The sequence below is a fragment of the Halichoerus grypus genome, chromosome 6 (genome assembly GCF_964656455.1).
Source record: "Halichoerus grypus chromosome 6, mHalGry1.hap1.1, whole genome shotgun sequence".
In the NCBI taxonomy this organism is placed as follows: domain Eukaryota; kingdom Metazoa; phylum Chordata; class Mammalia; order Carnivora; family Phocidae; genus Halichoerus; species Halichoerus grypus.
Genome location: NC_135717.1, coordinates 159,085,930 through 159,107,260, shown reverse-complemented (window position 1 = coordinate 159,107,260; position 21,331 = coordinate 159,085,930). Strand labels below are relative to the sequence as shown.

Below are 21,331 nucleotides of genomic sequence, written 5' to 3'. Positions count from 1 at the left end.
GCTTTACCTTTGAGCAAATTCAGATACAGAAAGTAAAGCTAACTACCAGAAGTCTTGACTGGATACTTGAAAAAAACAAGCTACAGTTTTTCTCAAACTTGATATCACTCAGGGATCTTACTGAAATGCAGATAGTGTAGGTTAGGTGTAGGGCCCTAAACTGGGCATTTCTTTTTTAATTTTATTTTATTTCATTATGTTATGTTAGTCACCATACATCACTGGTTCTTGATGTAATGATCCACAATTCATTGTTTTCGTATAACACCCAGTGCTCCATGCAGTACATGCCCTCCTTAATACCCATCACCCGGCTAACCCATCCCCCCACCCCCTTCCCCTCTAAAACCCTCAGTTTGTTACTCGGAGTCCATAGTCTCTCATGGTTCATCTCCCCTTCTGCTTCCCCCCCTTCATTTTTCCCTTCCTTCTCCTAATGTCCTTCCTTATGTTCCACAAATAAGTGAAACCATATGATAATTGACTTTCTCTGCTTGACTTATTTCACTTGGCATAATCTAAGTGAAAATTTGGGTATTCATCCTTTCTGATGGCTGAGTAATATTCCATTGTATATATGGACCACATCTTCTTTATCCATTCATCTGTTGAAGGGCATCTTGGCTCTTTCCACAGTTTGGCTATTGTGTACATTGCTGCTATGAACATTGGGGTGCATATGGCCCTTCTTTTCACTACATCTGTGTCTTTGGGGTAAATACCCAGTAGTGCAATTGCTGGGTCATAGGGTAGCTCTATTTTTAATTTTTTGAGGAACCTCCACACTGTTTTCCAAAGTGGCTGTACCAACTTGCATTCCCACCAACAGTATAAGAAGGTTCCCCTTTCTCCACAACCTCTCCAACATTTGTTGTTTCTTGCCTTGTCAATTTTTGCCATTCTAACTGGTGTAAGGTGGTATCTCAAATGTGGTTTTGAATTTCTCTGATGGCTAATGATGATGAACATTTTTTCATGTGTCTGTTAGCCATTTGTATGTCTTCTTCAGAGAAGTGTCTGTTCATGTCTTCTGCCCATTTTTTGACTTGATTATTTGTTTCTTGGGTGTTGAGTTTGAGAAGTTCTTTATAGATCTTGGATATCAGCTCTTCGTCTGTAGTGTCATTTGCAAATATCTTCTCCTATTCTGTGGGTTGCCTCTTTGTTTTGTTGACTGTTTCCTTTGCTGTGCAGAAGCTTTTTATCTTGATGAAGTCCCAATAGTTCATTTTTGCTTTTGTTTCACTAGCCTTTGGAGATGTGTCTTGAAAGAAGTTGCTGTGGCCGATGTCAAAGAGGTTACTGCTATGTTCCCCTCTAGGATTTTGATGGATTCCTGTCTCACATTGAAGTCTTTCATCCATTTTGAGTTTATCTTTGTGTATGGTGTTAGAGAATGGTCGAGTTTCATTCTTCTGTATATAGCTGTCCAATTTTCCCAGCACCATTTATTGAAGAGACTTTTTTCCATTGCTTACTTTTTCCTGCTTTGTCAAAAATTATTTGACCATAGAGTTGAGGGTCCATATCTGGGCTCTCTCTAACAGAGAATATAGACATTGGTCTATATGTCTGTTTTTGTGCCAATACCATGCTGTCTTGGTGATCACTGCTTTGTAATATAGCTTGAAATCTGGCAACGTGATGCCCCCAGCTTTATTTTTTTTAACATTTCCTTGGTGATTCGGGGTCTTTTCTGATTCCATACAAATTTTTAGGATTGTTTGTTCCAGCACTTTGAAAAATGTCATAGGAACTTTGATCGGGATGGCGTTGAAGGTATACATTGCTCTGGGTAGCATAGAAATTTTAACAATGTTTATTCTTCCGATCCATGAGCATGGAATATTTTTCCATCTTTTTGTGTCTTCAATTTCTTTCATGAGTGTTCTGTAGTTCCTAGAGTATAGATCCTTTACCTCTTTGGTTAGGTTTATTCCGAGGTATCTTACGGTTTTTGGTGCTATTATAAATGGAATCGTTTCTCTAATTTCTCTTTCTACGGTTGCATTCTTAGTGTTTAAGAAAGCAACTGACTTCTGTGCATTGATTTTGTATCCTGCCACATTACTGAAATTGCTGTATGAGTTCTAGTAATTTGGGGGTGGAGTCTTTTGGGTTTTCCACATAAAGTATCATGTCATCTGTGAAGAGAGAGAGTTTGAGTTCTTCTTTGCCAATCTGAATACCTTTTATTTTTTTTTGTTGTTGTCTGATTGCTGTTGCCAGGACTTCTAGTACTATGTTGAACAATAGTGGCGAGAGTGGGCATCCTTGATGTGTTCCTGATCTTAAGGGAAAGGCTCTCATCTTTTCCCCATTGAGGATGATATTCACTGTGGGTTTTTCATAGATGGATTTTATGAACTTGAGGAATGTTCCCTCTATCCCTATACTCTGAAGAGTTTTAATTAGGAAAGGATGATGTATTTTGTCAAGTGCTTTTTCTGCATCAATTGAGAGGACCATATGGTTCTTCTCTCTCCTCTTATTAATGTGTTCTATCACATTGATTGATTTGCGAATGTTGAACCACCCTTGCATCCCGGGGATAAATCCCACTTGGTCGTGGTGGATGATTCTTTTAATGTATTGTTGGATCCTATTAGCTAGGATTTTGTTGAGGATTTTGGAATCCATATCCATCAGGGATATCACTGAAATTCTCCTTTTTGATGGGGTCTTTGCCTGGTTTGGGGATTAAGATAATGCTGGCTTCGTAGAATGAGTCTGGAAGCTTTCCTTCTGTTTTTATTTTTTGAAACAGCTTCAGGAGAATAGGTATTATTTCTTCTTTGAATGTTTGGTAGAATTCCCCAGGGAATCCATCAGCCCTGGACTCTTTTGTTTTTTGAGAGGTTTTTGATCACTGCTTCAATCTCATTACTGGTTATTGGCCTATTCAGGTTGTCAATTTCTTCCTGTTTCAGTCTTGGCAGTTTATAGGTTTCCAGGAAGACATCCATTTCTTCCAGGTTGCCCAATTTATTGGCATATAGTTGTTGATAATAATTTCTAATAACTTCCTATTTCCTTGGTGTTAGTCGTGATCTCTCCCCTTTCATTCATAAGTTTATTAATTTGGGTCCTTTCTATTTTCTTTTGGATAAGTCTGGCCAGTGATTTATTGATCTTATTAGTTCTTTCAAAGAACCAGCTTCTAGTTTCATTGATCTGATCTACTGTGTTTCTGGTTTGTAATTCATTGATCTCTGCTCTAACCTTAATTATTTCTCTTCTAATGCATGGCTTAGGCATCATTTGTTGCTTTTTCTCTAGTTCTTTAAGGTGTAAAGTTAGTTGGTGAATTCGGGATTTTTCTGTTTTTTTGAGTGAGGCTTGGATGGCTATGTATTTCCCCCATAGGACCGCCTTTGCAGTATCCCATAGGTTTTGGACTGATGTGTTTTTGTTCTCATTGGTTTCCATGAATTGTTTAAGTTCTTCTTTGATTTCCTGGTTGACCCAAACATTCTTGAGCAGAGTGGTCTTTAGCTTCCAAGTGTTTGAATTTCTGCCAAATTTTTTCTTGCGATTGAGTTCCAATTTTAAAGCACTGTGGTCTGAGAATATGCAGGGAATAATCTCAATCTTTTGGTATCAGCTGAGACCTGATTTGTGACACAGTATGTGGTCTATTCTGGAGAAAGTTCCATGCACACTCGAGAAGAATGAGTATTCTGTTGTTTTAGGGTGGAATGTTCTGTATATATCTATGAAGTCCACCTGGTCCAGTGTATCATTCAATGCTCTTGTTTCCTTGTTGATCTTCTGCTTAGATGATCTGTCCATTGCTGAGAGTGGAGTATTGAGGTCTCCTACAATTAACGTATTATTATCAATATGACTCTTTATTTTGGTTAACAGTTGGCTTATGTAGATGGCTGCTCCCATGTTGGGGGCATAGATATTTACAATTGTTAGATCTTCTTGTTGGATAGACCCTTTAAGAATGTTATAGTGTCCTGTGTCTCTAACTACAGTCTTTAGCTTAAAATCTAATTTGTCTGATATAAGAATTGCTACCCCAGCTTTCTTTTGAGGTCTGTTGGCATGGAAGATGGATCTCTATCCCTTCACTTTCAGTCTGGATGTATCTTTAGGTTCAAAATGAGTCTCTTGTAGACAGCATATGAATGGGTTGCCGTTTTATGGGAGCATTTAAGTCGTTCACATTGAGCGTGATTATTGAAAGATATGAATTTATTGTCATCATGTTGCCTGTGAAGTCCTTGTTTCTATAGACTGTCTCTAAATTTCTGTTCTATATTACTCTTGGGGTCTTTCTCCTTTTATAGAACCCCCCTTAATATTTCTTGCAGGGCCGGCTTAGTGGTCACATATTCTTTCAGTTTCTGCTGTTCTTGGAAGCTCTGCATCTCTTCATCCATTCTAAATGACAACCTTGCTGGATAATGTATTCTTGGCTGCATGTTCTTCTCATTTAGTATCCTGAATATGCCTTGCCAGGCCTTTCTGGCTTGCCAGGTCTCTGTGGATAGGTCTGACGTTATTCTGATGTTCCTCCCTCTGTATGTAAGGAATCTCTTCCCCTTAACTGCCCTTAAGATGTGTTTCCTTGGTTCTAAGATTTGTGAGTTTTACTATTACATGCCGGGGCGTTGGCCTATTTTCCTTGATCTTAGGAGGGGTCCTCTCTGCCTCTAGGACACAAATGTTTGTTTCATTCCCCAGATTAGGGAAGTTCTCATCTACAATTTGCTCAAATATATCTTCTAGTCCTCTCTCTCTCTCCACCCCCTCAGGGATCCCAATAATTCTGACATTGGAACGTTTCATGGTATCACTTATTTCTCTGATCCTTTTTTCATGAATTTTGAGTTTTTTTTCCCTTGCCTCCTCTTTATCCTTCTTTTCAATCAACTGGTCTTCTAGATCACCAATTCGTTCTTCTGCCTAGCTTACCCTAGCTGTTACATCATCTAGATTAAATTGGATCTCATTGATAGCATTTTTAAGTTCTGCCAGTTCAGCTTTCATTTCTGCCCTTAGAGACTCTGTTGCCATTAATCAATTTCTCCATTCTAGCTATTGTCTTCACAAATGCTACCCTGAATTCCATTTCCGACACCTTGGTTATATCTGTATCCATTTGTAAATCTGTGACAGAAGTCACAGTCTCTGAGTCTTTCCTATTTTGGGGGTTCCTCCTCCTAGTCATTTTGTTGAGGGGTGGTTGAGGGAATGTACAGAGTCCAAATTATTGACCACAACCGAAGCAAGATGCACCTGTTTTATAGGGACCTTAGGGTTGCAAGCCTCTTGTTCTCCCAGCCTGTCTTCTGGGGGAGAGGCCTGCTGCGCTGTTTGGGCAGAGTTGCCCGCCCGCTGTTGCGGGGGAGGGGATGGGCTCAGTGAAAACCGGTTTTTTGGGGCTTTTGTTCTCTGACGGCTTTCCCTGGCGGTTTTCTGCATCTCTTCTGAGAGTCAGAGCAAAAGTGATCATTTCCAACCCTCTGCCTCAGAGCGGAGAGATCGCAGTCTGTTCTTCAGTGAGCTCTCCAGGCCACACTATCTCCGTTTCTGTCTGTGCTGCTATAAACTGCAGCATCCTGGGTTGTGCACCCCTCAGCAGGACTCCTAGTCCTCACCTCCAGGTCAGGACACGTCTCTGCCCTTTGTGCTTCTACAACCGCCAGCTGCCACCAGTTTGCACATGCGCGGCCCCGCCGCTCTGGGTTTCCGTTTGGGGGACTGCCCTAAAGTCCTTTCCCCATTGCTACCAGTCTGTGAGTCTGTACCCCGTCCCCAGTGCGGAGGCTTTTGTGCTCCTGTGTTATTTCACCTTCCCGGCGCCAGCGCTTATGGTAGCTCCCTCCCCCTTCCATTTATCTTCCAATATCTGCCCGCGGAATCACGGCTCCCTGCTTCATACCTCGAAACCAACCACCTGCAATACTCTGTTTGTGAAGTTCCAGATCTATCTTCTTACATCTCAGGCTGATTTTGTGGGTGTTCACAGTGGTCTGGTAGATACCAAGCTCAATTCCGGGGACTGGTTAGAGTAGGGTCCCCTACTCCTCCTCAATCTTTTCCTCCTTAATTGTGCATTTCTAACAAGCTCCCAGGTATTGCTGATGGTGCTTATCCAAGATCCACACTTGTGGAGTAGTTAGGAGCTAGCCAGTCATGTCACTACTTAAAGAGCTTTGTACTCCATCTGGGGTTTCTATTTTATTACTTCTATCATATGGTTCAACTCTTAAAACAAATGTGTATGTTCTTTATTATTCACATTTGTGATAATACATTCAACATGCATTCAACAAGAATATTTTTAAAAACTCAGAAAATACAAAACTTGGTATCAAATGATTTGGGAAAAAAAGACAGGTTATATAACCCAGGCCTGTAAGTGACTTTATAAAAATCAAATATAAGAGCTTTTTGTTTTTTTTTAAAGTAGATTTTTAAAATGCTGATTAGAAACCTGTGAATATTCTTGATTGCTACTGCAGTGGATCAACTTTACTGTAGACAAACCCATAGCACCTTCACTTATAGAGTTCAAATTGCAAATATTTGAATTTCAATCTGACCTCCGTGAATATAAGGCACATAATGCAATTTACCTGATATCCGCGGACAAGGGTAGTGTGTAACTCTTTTAAAATATACTGTAGGTAGTGCACACCTAGATCTTCTATTATTTTTGCTAGAGTGCTGCGTGCAATGTCTCTGATTTCCTGTGCTCTGTTCTTGAGGAGGGCACACACTTTCAACAAAATACTAGAAAATGAAAAGTTAAAAAGGACTAATCAAAATACAGAAGCAAATAAAAATACAAACATCCTTTTGTCTGTTAATTATTCAGTAACCCAAATTTCCCAGTTAAGATTCGAAATCACAGCATATTGTGACAGTACTTCTCTTCCTCACAAAAGAGATTCAAGAGTCAGGAAGAAAGAACTGATTTTTGAGTTTCACTGAACTTTTCTAATTTGTCACACAATATACCTTGGCAGATTAGCTTCCATAACTTCTTGTGGAAGGGACTGCATTAGTTTAACCATGGCAAAAGCTAAAGGAACTCGAACTACTTCCTCATCATTCACAACCTTGGATTTTATGAGCTTGTGTTCTTCTTCCCTTTTAGTCTGTAAGAAAAATTTAGGTTAAACTAAAACAAAAATAAATGGATCAGGGACCTACAAACATTGCAACCTTGCATTTGAAAGATAAGCTCTTTTGATACATCTTATGACCATTTCCAAGTTTACTGTCTTAAAATGAAACTAAATTATGCAATTTGAGAATAACCCTCTAAAAATCATAAAACTAGTAGGAATAAGGTTTTTTCCAAAGGAGAAACCAGAAAAAAATAAAGCCAAATTTTCACTGATGTAGATTAAGACTGCTGTGAAATATATAAAAATCGTAAGAAATCTCTATCAATTGGGATTTTCAAGACTTTGAGTGACACTGTTGGTATATAAGAAATACAGTGCCTCAAATAAGAAGTTATATTTACAAATATACCAAATGATCAAGTCAGTATTTTACACCAGGGGCTGGCAAACTTCTGTAGAGGGTCAGATAGTAAGTATTTTTGGCTTTATGATCTCTCTTGAAGCTACTCAACACTGCTGTGGTAACATAAAAGCTGAATTAGACAGTATGTAAAACAATGAGTGTGACTGTGTTCCAATAAAACTTCATTTATAACAACAGGCTGCAGGCTAGATCCCGCCCATGGACCACAGTTTGCCAATCAATGTTTTACACTGAGAAGGAAAGGCTCTGACTTCATGAGAATCCACTGCTAAATATTAACCCTGTTAACCAGGAAGAAGATGAATTTTGAACAGCAGAGAAGTGGCCAAATGTTGAAAAGGAAAACATACTCTAATTTTTTAAAACTTTTTCTTTTTTGGAAATAAGAGTCATCTAATTAACTGCTTTGGAGATAGAAAGCATATGTCTATCATATGAAAACCATAATGAAGAAACATTAGCTGTAGCAGGAGATGAACCTAAAGATGATGAGACAAATGAAGGGAGGTAAAACTGTGAAATGTTGAGGTAAAAGAAAATCCAAAAGCTGAAGTCAATCAATGATAGTTAGGAGCCTCAGTCTGACAGGGCCACACAAACACCCGGGTTCACACAGACATCCTGCGCCCCAAACAGAATGATTACCGTAGATGCCAGGCATTTATGTAGCCGGGGAAGGATATCCCCAGTTATGGTTCCTTGGATATTTTTAATTGTTCTCTCCAATTCTTCCTTATTCCGAGGAAGGAAAGAGATGGACTCCGTGATACACTCAGGTTCTCTAGCTGGTGTCCCTTCACAATCAGCTGGATCAGGATTTCCCAATTCTTGGCTCTTGTCTGACAAGCTCTTACATTTGTTTTCCTTCTCTTCCTCATCCATTTGCTCTAATTCCATGGTTTCATGCTCTGGCAACTCAATCACTTCTATTGTGTCTATGTTTAGTAAACAACAAAAGTCACCTTAAATCAAATAAGGAAACAACACAGTTGTATTACGTAGTCTTTCCCACCAACATCCAATAAAAACTAGTCATCACTATGGGTAGGCAAGGTAAGTGCTGAGGAAACAGCACTAAATGAGAGGGTTATGGTTTTTTGCTGTCTTACAGTTTGGAGCCTAACGACGAATACAGACAAGTAAACTCACAATTATGAGGGTGGGAGAGCGAGTACAGGGTACTTTGGGAATATACTAGGAGGCTAGGCCGGGAGGAGGGTCTTAACCAAAAGAAAGCTTCTAAAGTACTGTGGTTGGAGGTTTCCAAAAACAAAAACCTATACTCATGAGCATGAAAATCATAATGGCAGCCAACAGTTGTCATGTGGAAATGTCCCTTACTATAGGGTCCAGTTTATAAAAGAAAATCAGGCAGTACAGTACTGTGGGGAAAGTCCAGGCTTGGCTCTGCTCATAAGCCATGTGACCAGAGTAGGCTCTGGATTCTTTATCGGTAAGCTGGAGATGGCACCTACTTTGCAAGGCTATTGTGAGGATTAAATGAGATAAAGTCTATAATGTACCCAAAATATGTTTCTGACACTTCACTGACTTTCAAAAATGGTAGCTATTAGTCTTTATTTTGTTTACTGGCCATGTAGCTTTGGGAAAGTTACTTTACACTTCTGAACTGTAATTTCTCATATCAAAAATAATGGGGTAACTAACAACTAAGGTTCTTGTAAGATTCTTATGAGAACAAATAAGATAATGTCTATATAAAGGCCCAGGTCATAGAAGGTGCTCAATAAATGTTTCAAACTTCAGTCATATCTAAGAAGAAACGAGACAGTTAAGCAAATTAAGTATCTTAATTTTTAATGTTTCTGTTTATGCAAAATTGCAAAATGCAGATTCCATTGCCTGAAGATAAACTGTTGAGGGGCTGTAGTACATTAATAGTTTAAAACATACATAGTTCCTACAAATTCAAGCCAGTCTTTGCTATTAGTGTGGCTCTACAGTGATTTTACTGTGAATCAAAGAATTAGAAAATTTTGAATAGGAAGGAATGTTGGAGTAGTGCAAACTGAGGGCCAGAATATTTCAATGTCTTTAGCAAAAACAATTAGCCTATTGGCCCATTTAAGTGTTCATTCTTTTCTTTTAATAGGTTAAGGAAATTTCTAATTATTCTTTATTTGATATCAATAGATACTGAATTTAATCAAATGTTTCCCTTGTGTCTCTTTAGATGACCACATGTTTTTTGCATGCTAATATGTTAAATTCCATTAACCAAGTATACCAACTTCATGAGTTAGTGGAAGCTTCCTCTATCAATCATCTGAAATGGCAGGCATAAGGTTAAAATTCCTTAAATATTTGTAGAACTTGCCTATAAAACAGTGTGAACCTGGTATTTTCATCAAGAGAAGGTTTTTAAACTATAGTCAATTTCTTTAGTGGTTAGAGATACACCCAGATTTTCTATTTCTTCTAAAGCCAGCTTTTGTATTTTATTTTTCTAAGAATTTGTATGTCTCACTCAAGTATTCAAATTTATAAGTACAAAGATCATAACATTATTTTACCTTTTTCATTTAATTGTGACCTTTTAAAATTCGTAATGTTTATTATGCCTTCTATTTTTACTGACCAATTTTGACAGAGCTTTGCCAATTTATAATCTTTTCAAATATCTAAAATTATTTTTACCTTTTATGATCCTTTCTTATTGTATCTACTTTATATTTCATCAATTGTTGCTCTACTTTTTAATTATTTCCTTATACTTTCTTTGCATTCGTTGCTTAATGTTCTTTCCATACATGCAGGTGGTAAAATTGGATTTCTATATAAATAATCTACAGCTCAGATTTTTTACCCATATAATTTAGACTGGCCTTCTCTATTGTTAAATAAGTTTTTACACAAATACTCAAACCATCTTCTTTAACTTCCTCCTGACTTATTCACTGGTCACTGCTCTAGGAGCAGAAAAGGGTGGTAAGCTGAATTTTGCCATCTTTAATTCATCATCATCAATTATCCAAGAACAGAATGGAAATTTAGTTTAAGAAAGTTTTAAAAACTTACTTTCATCATTCTGGATTTTTCTCACTTGTTCTTCAAGAGTTTTATGGTCAAAGTGGAATGCTTCTAACACTATTACTAGCAAACTGTTAAAAAAAGAAGGTACACAGAAATGTTTGCTTGATTCACAACATCATTTGATGATTAAAAGTAAACATTTAAAGACTTACAAACATTAATATTATTTTTACTAGTTTTAGTTATTTTTGATGTTAACAAACATTAACATAACCTCAATACAAGGCAAAAGTAAACTGAGATGAGTGAGACTACTTCAAGAAATAATCCAAAACTGACATTTTAAAAACAAAGAAGTTTGACCATACATACCTGACACCCAACTTTTGATTGATCTGTCCTGTCTGTAAAACATGAATGAAATGTTTCAAGTAATAGATATATGCTGACCAAGAGAGATGTCTGCAAATAGCTCCAATAACTTCTGTGGCAGCAATGGTTATATTTTCATGCTGTAAAACAAATCAAGAGCATCAACATAGAATTACATTTACTAACAAAATACAGAGCTAATTTCACACATTAAAAAGCTTAGACAGTAGGTGATCAGCAATTACAGAAAGGAAGGAATGAGCAAGCTATACTCCATTCCCCCCCCACCTAGTTCTAAGAAAAGACACTGTCAATTAAAGGAATGAAACTGTACTTTCATTAAATGGTATTAATACACTTTGGGCTTTTTTTCCACTCAGACCTCTCTGATGGGTTCAAGCCTACAGACTGTGAATGAAGTAAATTCATATGTAAAAGTTGACAAACACTAAAGTTAACTTTAACACACAGTTCAGCATTCAACAGTACACTGTGTTGGAGACATCTCTTTCATGCCATTATAGAGAACAGGGATTGGATTTACCCTCATACCTTAAACTAGACAAGTAGACAAAAATATATGAAATAGCAGTTTTCAGACTCTGGACATCAAACAGTACAGTTCAGTGCTCCCTGAGAGTATGGCAACAAATGAAGCGTGTCTTATAATTGCCCTAATTCACAGTGTCACAGCACAGGAGGAGAAACCCAAAAAGGGCCCAGTGGTCTCCCTGATGTAAGGAGACAGAGTTGAGGCTATGGCAGCTAGAGTCCACAGGGCAAAGCACCAGACAGGAGAGAGCTATACAGAGAGGTAAGCTGCACAGGCATACAAAGAAGCAGAAAAATACCTCTCACAAGAAGAAAAATCAACCAGTTGAAAGAGACCCCAAAATGACACAGATGATAGACTTATAGTAGACAAAGGCAGTAAGACGAATGATAAAATTACATTCCATAAGGTCAAGAAGGGAGAGGAAAGCAAGAACATGTTAAGGAGAGAGAGGTAAGATATAAAAAAGGCCCAAACTGAACGTCTAGAAATGGAAAAGACAGTTCTGGGAGGGAAGACACACTGGATGGGATTAAAAGCAGATCAGACTCTGAAGAAGAAAAGTAGTACTTGAAGACACAGTAATACAAAAATGAAACAAAATGAAACCCAGAAAAAAAAAGTAATGGAAAAAAAAAAAAAAAGAGAGTCTCAGTGTGTTTGAAACAACTTTGAGTGGCCTAATATATACTGGGGTCTCCAAAAGCAAGAAGGGGACCCAAAAGTATCCTTGAAAAAATAATGGCCAAAAATTTACAAATTTGAAGAACACTACAACTCAATAGATCCAAGAAGCGCAACAAACCCCGAACATAAGAAACATGAAGAAAACTACACTAAGGCACACTGTAATCAAATGGCTTAAAACCAGTGATAGAGAAAATCTTCAAGGCAGTCAGAAAAAAAAAAAAAAAGATACATTACACTCAGAGTAATAAAGATAGGAATGACTTCTTTTTGGAAATGATATAAACCAGAAGACAAAAGAGCAATTATCTTTAAAGACCAGAAAGAAAAAAAACCTGTTAATCTAGAATTCCATACCTAGAAACATTACCTATAAAAGCAAAAATGAGAAAAGACAAATAAGAACTGAAAGAATTCATCACCAGTTGTGCTACAAAAAATCTGAAGGAGGTCTTCCTTCCTATAAGGAGTAAAATGATACAGGAGTATGTCTGGATCTACCCAAAGGAATGATTGGAAAATTGTAATTAATTGGAAGTGACCAGAAATTATAAATATGTAAGCAAATATAAGAGATCTTTCCTTACTTTGGAAGATTTCTTCAAAAGATAATTGTTTATTTTTTTTTAAGATTTTATTTATTTATTTGAGATATAGAAAGAGAGAGAAAGCACAAGCAGGGGGAAGGGCAGAGGGAGAGGCAGGCTCCCCACTGAGCAAGGAGGGAGATGTGGGACTCGATTCCAGGACCCTAGGATCATGGCCTGAGCTGAAGGCAGACACTTAACTGACTGAGCCTCCTAGGTGCCCCAATAATTGACTGTTTAAAGCAAAAATAACAACAATGTATGGTGTGGTTTAAAACTGATACAGAGGTAAAATCTACAAAAAAAAAAAAAAGCTCCATGATAACTAGTAAGCCAACAGAGACAAAATAAAATCATTTAAAAAATCCAAGTAATCCAATACAAGGAAAGAAAAAAGAGGGACAAATGGAAAATAAATAACAACATCAACAATTTAAACCTAACATATTAATAATGATATTAAATGTAAATGGCCTAAAACCAATTAAAAGGCAGAGATTGTCAGATTTGATAAAACCGCCAAGACCCAGTTATATGCTATCTACCAGAAACCAACTGTAAATATAAAGTCACAATATGGTTAAAAATAAAACTAAAAGGATATACCATGTTAACATCAACCAAAACTAAATATAACTTATTTTTTCCATCTATACCTCTTTCCTATTTTACTGCCATCAAAGTATAAGTTGGTTGTGCTTACTGACTCTTTAAACTGGAATTTTGGGGAGTAATCTTTTATTTACTTAGGTAATTCTTCAAAAATTTTTGAAACAACAGGGGAAACCTAACTTTGCACAACACCATGTGATCAACACAGCATAAATTCAAGTCACAACTCCTGATATCACCTCAATTAGACTTAAATTTCTGGGTACTGTCTTTCATTATTCTAAACAATAATCTATCAAGGCCTTACAATGTGCCAGGCACTGTTTTTGGCACTATGTAGTATAATAGTGAAGACAGTCCTAAGTTCAAATACTGATTCTCATTCTGTATGTCTCTAAGAAAGTTAAATACCTCACTTATTCCCAGTTTACTTTCCTGTAAAATAGTGACAACAGTCCCTATAGGGTTAAGCTGTGGTGATGATGAAGTAAGATTATATAAAGTACTTAGAATAGTTCCTGTATCTGGTACAATGCTAATGAAAAGGTAGCTATTATTTAACTTCATTTCTTATGAGCCATTTGGGAAAACAATGATTCTGCTGATTAATGGCATTTACCAGAATTAAGTCCTATGATACAAAAATAAAAGTATACTATGTTAGGAATGTGATCATTTATTTCTAAGAGGGGAAATATTTTGTGGTTGGCCTCTGCGGGCTAATAATAGTGAAAATAAAAATTACAGCTACCATTTATAGAGCATTTACTATGTGCCAAGTACCATTCTAAGGGCATGAGAACTATTTTAAGTCTCTAATTATTGTGACAACATCAATATGGACGTTACCAACCCCACAGGCACTTTGGAAAAGTGTCATGGCATGGGTAGAGGTTTAACGGTTTCTAGATCTAATGTCCTACCTTGAGCATTTTCTCATCAAAAATTGGAGTCATGGCATAAGGCATGATGTAATTCTGAAGAGCTTTAGAAGAGAGCACAACTTTGCCTTCCATTAGCTGTTTTGCCAGTTTCTTCAAGGCTCTTGCTCTTCTGTGGATCTATGAGTTAGATAAAATAAGAATTAGTTACTGAATACACTCACCTACAACCAGCTCCATTTCAGTATCATGTTCCTTTTCCATGAAAAGATTAAAGGAGTGAAATACAGTCCATGTGTTATATGAACAAACACCTGTGCCTTGATTTGTTTCCAGAGCTATAATCCATAGCATTTGTTTAATAATGGATCCTAAAACATTTATGTACTTCTTAGGAAATGGCAGAGAAATGTGACACTATTATTGTGGTTTATGATACCATGAAAAGACCCCAGGAAAATGATCATTTCCTGTGCTAATTTGACTGATGATCATGAAGACCAAGGAATGAGAGGCTCAAAACATTTTGGAAAATTAATATATCTTTTTAAATGAGATAGAACAGTTTGAAATCCTTATTTTATAGGCAGAAAAACGACAACAACAACAACACGGATGTGTCTTCTACCTGAATGTGCTTCATATTCTCAAAGAAGTCCATTTCTGGATCATGGCAATCAGTAAGCTGTACCAAGTCTTTAAATTCTGGTTGATCTGGAAAGGTTTGAATTAAACAGGAAAGCACTGTGGTATAATCCTGTTGTATGTTCTGCAAATGCCAAGTTGAGGAAAAAAAAAAAATTTTTTTTAAGAATTTGCTTTCTAGATAATATAAAGAGACACACAAAAAAGCCTGTATAATTATTTTTTAATTTTTTTTTTAAAGTAAAACATTCCTACTGTAAACACAAACTGTAAGATCAGAAGTGATCACTCTCCTTTCTATTCCTACTGTCCTTTTAAGAATTTGGTGAGTATTTATGCAATCAAGTATTTTAATTAAATGTACTAAGCCTGACTGCTTTTCAACAACAGCCTAAGTAGGGAAAAATAAAAAAACCAAAACCCACAACAGTAGCACGTAAAAGACAAAGATACAATTGCAAACCCCAATACCTCTGTCTGGCTCTTCAATCCTTTCCTCAACTTCTCCAGGAGTGAACGATGAATGATTTCCCTATATTCTTTCTCTGTGACGTTCAGGGCAGCTAGTTTTTTGATGATACTCATCAGGCACATGCTGGCATTATCACTTAAAGACATGTCTCCTAACTGGAAACAGGAGAAGAAACAAAACAAAACAATTATTCTGTGCCATAACTATAATATGGAATATTATTTTCCAATGGAAGAGTTTACAAAATGTTACCACTCCTCTACGTGAAGATCCCTCCTAAGAAATGGCCCCCAAGTACATCATACCTAAAGAAGAACCAAATGTAGGGCTGTGAGGAATATGCAGGTATACCTCAGGGATATTGTGACTTTGGTTCCAGACCACAACAGCAAAGTGAAAATCATAATAAAGTGAAATAAATAAATGAATTTTTTGGTCTCCCAGTGCATGTAAAAGTTATGTTTACACTATACTGTAGTCTATTAAGTGTGTAAAAGCATTATGTCTAAAAAAACAAGGTACATACCTTAATTAAAAAACACTTACCATGATCTGTGATTTCAGTGCATCATAATCACTGATCACAGATCATCGTGACAAATATAATCATAATGAAAAAGTTTGAAATACTGTGAGAATCAACACAACGTGACACAGAGATATAAAATAAGCAAATGCTGTTGGAAAAATGGCACTGATAAGACTTGTTCAAAGCAGGGTTGCCACAAACCTTTGTTAAAAAAAAAAAAAAAAAATAACCCAAAACCCAAAAAACACAGTATCTGCAAAGCATGATAAAATGAGGTATGCCCGTAGTAAATAACTTTGAAAAACCATGCTTATTGAGAAGTGACACTCTGATTTGGAAAATACGGTGAAATAGACTTTTTGATTAGTTTTATTTCTCAAACAGAATGAAAGGTTCACTAAAGCCAGTTTTCAATATTCAGTGTACTGTGTAACTGAAAATGACAGATTTGGATGGTATAATTCTGGTTAGTTGTGCTCCAGTTCCCGGTTTGAACAAGGTAGGTAGTGAACGTGGAGAAAGAAGTATTGTCAACTCAGCCAACCAGGCAGTGATTTGGAATTCTTTGTGCTAGAATTTGACATAAAATATGAAGAATTAGCCCCAAATGTGGAGATTACTTTTTCATATATTACATAATCATTAATATCAGATGAATAATTATAAAACGCCACAAAGAGATTACTGATGCCATTACATGGTTAACTATAAATCAAGGGTTTCATTCTCCCCAGTTTTGAGTTTTAATTCAGTTCAGCAACATGGTACTTAATATAGTCCAAACCCTTTATATTTCTGTATCAATAAAAGTAATATAATACATATATATTATATATTACATATATATAATATAGTGACAAAATAATATAGTGACAAAACTTCAACAAAAAAGACATAATTGAAATACTATAAAATTCACCCTTTTAAAGTGTACAATTCAATGGTTTTTAGTATATTCACAAGGTTGTGCAACCACTACCACTATCTAACTTCAGAACATTTTCATCACCCCCAAATAAAACCCTGTATCAATCAGAAGTCCTCCCCTCGGTTCCCATTCCTCCCTCACCTGGCAGCCCTAGTTAACTACTAATTTACTTTCTGTCTCTATAAATTTTCCTATTCTAATACACAGCTTATGGATTTTTCAAAGTGCTTCCACATGTATTATTTTATTCAAAATTTGTCTTTTAAATCACGACAATAACAATATGGTCTTCACCAAACAAAATAGTCTGCAGCTAAAAGAAATTTTACACAAAAATCTTTGTCTTGCTCAAAATACAAATTAAGAAATCAGGTCATGTAGTTGTATTATCAAAACAATGAAAAACAATCCATAAATTTTTGCTATAAAAACCTACCTCCATATTATAGAAACAATTATGCATAACTGGAACTAGGTAGTTAACATCCACAGTTTGCATCTCTTTAATATAAGAGGTGATGGTCTGGAATGTTGAGAAGCGAACATCAAAGTTGATATCATCAAGATGTCTTTGATCAAAGGCGTTAAGCTACAAGAAATGAAAACATTGAAACACTGTGAAACACTGAAAACAGAGATGAAGGTATATAAATCTTAAATAAACAAAAATGATAATACTTTTGAAGCAAAAGAGAAATATAAGACTTTCTCTCTTACCTTGACAACATCAGTAATATATTTTAAACCACTTTCAAAATCAGAAAGAGTCTAAAAGGAATGAAAACAGTGTATTATTATTGAATAAAACCTTAACTTTTCTGCCCTCCTCCCTTCAACTCCCCCTTTCCACTCAAATTTATATGAAACATCATGTTGACACCAAGAAAGCTGTTAAGATGTGTTACATGTCATAGTTATCTTTTTAAAAAGGGGTGGTTTGGGGGTAGAAATGAGTATTACAGACCTGGAAAACTGTACAAAGCAATTGTCTTGACAACTTATTCTTAATAACTGAAAAGAGTTTTGCTAGAGGCTTGAGGAAGCTTGTAGGCTCCAAACAATGTTTCAACAGGTTTTGCACTGTCACCAAAATATCAATCTCTGTATCCTTAAGAAGAAATAGTAAGAGAAATCGCATTTCAGTAATTTAGAAAACCGGTCAACTTGGCTTTAATATTACAGCACAAAAAACAAATAATTATCAATAAGCAGCAGAAGTAGTAATTAGAAAAGTTATTTCACAGGCCTTTAAAAGTTCTCAGCATTTTAACTTAACATAAAATCCACAATAATATCCATTAACAGTTTCTTCCTTTAATTCTAATAGAAAAAGACACATGGTTTTGGAACATAATTTCTTCTATGTCTAGTTCAAAAAGGGCCAAGAAAAATGAGCTTGTTGAAGAAAAATACACACTTCTGGTTGTCTACAGATCTGTGGTCTTCTATACTGAATTACTATGTGGTAAGAGATGTTCAGTATAGCTACTAAGGTCTTGTTGAGTTTGAGCCATGGGAAGACTGACTTGAGACTGAACTAAGGTTTGAAAATCATTTTAGAAACTCTTAGCTGCATGTAATATTAATATAGACTGACTTTTCATTCAGTTCTGCAACTGTGATCCATATTTAAGATTACACAATACATTTCCTGGGTTCCAGATTTGTTATTGATCAAAGTGAGAAAGGAAAAAAAAAAAAAAATCCTGAAATGGACTGGAAGCTAAAGAAATGAAAGTGACTTTTAGGACTGATGATGGTGCTTCTACCTTCTTGCTCACCCTCATTCCTACCTCTGTCCCAATGTTTCTTCTCTATTTTTAATTTTATATTTCTGTATAAAGTCTTTTTGCAAATACATCACAGAATCAAACCAATGAAATTACCGCTCATGGATAAACCTTAATAATGAAGTGCCACTTCAAAGACAAAGCCAATGTCCTGTGACTTTGTACCTGAGCAATATTGCCACGGTGGAGGAAAGGAAGAAGAAGTGTAATGAGTAGAGAACTTTGTTCCTTGTCTCTCATGAACTTGCTGATCCTAGAGAAGGGGAAATACTGATATGTAAGCAAGATAACACAAGAGTACTCTCAAAAGTTAAACTTTCTGTAGAAAAACATGTTACAGACACAGGTGGCTTTTATGTGTTCATGTAGGAAAAGTTTAACTGACTTATTTATAGCAGTGTCCACTTTTATTTCTCTCCAACTTCAGGCTCATGGCTACTATTCTATTTCTCTTATAACATCTGATTTTGTAGGTGGGTTATAGTAAACTCCGATGCTATAATCTAACAATTAGTAATTTAAAAAAAATTTTTTTAATTATTATTTTTGTGACAATTAGTAATTTCTTATTTTACAAAGAAAATAACATTTTTTAGTGCCAAGACTTGTTTAAGGCTTTATGTACAGTATTTCAATTTAACTCCCACGATAGCCTTCAATGTAGGAATTATTTTTAGCCCCATTTTGCCCAAAGAAAACTGAGACTCAGAGAAGCTGACGTCACACAGCTAAGAAATGGTAGAGCAGACCTTTCAAACCCTGGTCTTTCTGGTGCCTAATCTCTCATCCACTTTGCACTACCACACAGCCTGTGATAAAATTTAATGAGTGTATTCTGTGTGGTTTCCCATTCTGCATAACTTAGAAATACAATAGTATAAATAAAACACTTCAAAGAAGTTCCTGAAAGATTCTAATATATCATTTTTTGTTGTTGTTGAGGTCACAGAAAAAATAAACTTTAAACAGCTAAGTCCTGTAACAATTTAAGAGTTTAAAATGGAAACATTTTTTACACTCTGGTTTATCAACCTTGCTACAGAAATCTCAATTATATATTACTAGGTCTACTGCCAAAAAGAATCTTTAAAAATCCTTGCAAGATCTTCACCTTAAAAAACAAATAAACAAAACAAACACAACCTGCTCTTTTAAATGAATTATTTTTTTATCAATTAAACTAAAAAAAATAGGAAAAATATGTGATCTCATGTAACTCAAAATTATAACTGAACAAAATATATAAATCTATTAGTCAAGTCTGGAATTTTGAAGACTGTTCTCTCATAATAAAATGAAGGCAGATGCCATAAAAGTTTTCTAATGAATATTCCAGCAGAGAAACAGAATTCTACATTAACTTAAAAATGGAGGGCATTTAAAACTACTGAAAATCTTTTCAGCTTACTACCACATTAAAATAATTGAAAAACTAGATATAATTTAGCAAAAAATAAAACCACGGATAGTATTGTTATCTTTTAAGGACCAATATATCACTTACTTTGACAGAATGCCAAGTTCCTTACTGACTTGTGCCCTATTCTTCTTCTTTTTCACCTTTTCTGCACTTATTGTGGTTTTGCTGAGATACTGGAGAATTGCAGGAACATGAGGTAGAATTAATTGTCCTCCCATCGTGATAGACTCTGAAAAAAAAAAAAAACAGTGATAAATGTTTTTATTTTAATTAACTATTTTCTTAAAGGATAATCATACACTATCTTCATAATGACAGACAAGGAGAGCACTCAATTTTCATAAAAATTTAATAAATTTCAACTCTAAAGATTAAATCACTTTTTTCTTAGTCACAATAGCTGTATTATTAGCTAAATTAAAAATTTATATCAGAGACCCCTGGGGCTTTATGTAAGCCATTTTTGGTAGTAAAAGAACTGTTAGGATAATTTGACAGGAAGAATTCAGAGACTGACAGTGGAAGTCATTTAATAATTTCCTGATGGATAGTTGAGCTCTCTGGAGCATAATTATGAATTTCTACCACTGGAAAGAAAATTCAATTTATAGAGAAAAGAAAGTCTTTTAATAATATAAGTAATTAAAAGAATCAACTTGTATTGACTTCTTCCTTTTTGAGGACACAAATGCTAGTTCAGAAATCTAAGAATCATTTGCTTTGTACAGCAAACATACCATCTGCACTTTGTGTGTATACGCATCCAGTTACTGGCAAGCTCAAAAGTGTTTCTGTGGGTTCAAAATCTGGAAGGTTAAGAAGGTCATCGGCTATATCCATCACAATAGAGGCTGTGGCTTCAGAGAGATTCTTTGCTGAGAGAATTGCAAAAACGTTGGTCAGAATATCACACTCTGGGTACCCAGGTTTCTGTTTAGCCAGGAAAGGAAAATATCTGCAAGGAAAAACATTGAAATTGTCATCTTATTTCTCAATATATTTATTTCTGAAAACATGCTCCATATGAATTTTCATATTGAGTTCAAATATATATGTGTATGAACATCAAAAGGGAAATTACTTTAAAATCTAAAATTTGATGGGTAATTCCAGGCACCTCAAAAGATTATGTTATTTAGGCACTTTATGTATCTCTCATTTAATCCTCATAACATCTCTAGAATGTGGTAACATTGTCCCCACATTACAGATAAAAAAAACTAAGACGTGTCCAAAGCCTGAGTTAATAAGTAGTAAAGCTGAGCTCTGAACCACAGTCTAAGCCTTTTCTAAAAGAAGTGTATTGAAGACAGGCTATTTTTCAATTATAAGCCTTCTAGAATGTG

The 21,331-nt window shown here is 35.7% G+C and overlaps 1 protein-coding gene across 3 annotated transcripts in view; it reads right to left on the bottom strand.

Moving 5' to 3' along the window:
- UTP20 (UTP20 small subunit processome component) overlaps window positions 1-21,331 on the bottom strand; it is a 100,954-nt gene that overhangs the window by 23,919 nt on the left and 55,704 nt on the right. For 2 of the 3 annotated variants that reach the window (XM_036123346.2, XM_078076475.1), the window contains 14 exons: window positions 20,723-20,940; window positions 20,070-20,214; window positions 18,731-18,818; window positions 17,740-17,883; window positions 17,493-17,543; window positions 17,212-17,364; window positions 15,318-15,473; window positions 14,830-14,970; window positions 14,244-14,381; window positions 10,882-11,021; window positions 10,555-10,637; window positions 8,161-8,477; window positions 6,979-7,118; window positions 6,594-6,750 (listed from right to left, as the gene is read on the bottom strand). In XM_036123346.2, the coding sequence (XP_035979239.2) occupies window positions 6,594-6,750; window positions 6,979-7,118; window positions 8,161-8,477; window positions 10,555-10,637; window positions 10,882-11,021; window positions 14,244-14,381; window positions 14,830-14,970; window positions 15,318-15,473; window positions 17,212-17,364; window positions 17,493-17,543; window positions 17,740-17,883; window positions 18,731-18,818; window positions 20,070-20,214; window positions 20,723-20,940 (2,071 nt within the window). The remainder of the gene's footprint in view (window positions 1-6,593; window positions 6,751-6,978; window positions 7,119-8,160; window positions 8,478-10,554; window positions 10,638-10,881; window positions 11,022-14,243; window positions 14,382-14,829; window positions 14,971-15,317; window positions 15,474-17,211; window positions 17,365-17,492; window positions 17,544-17,739; window positions 17,884-18,730; window positions 18,819-20,069; window positions 20,215-20,722; window positions 20,941-21,331) is intronic. The other variant, XM_036123347.2, reaches the window with a different exon arrangement.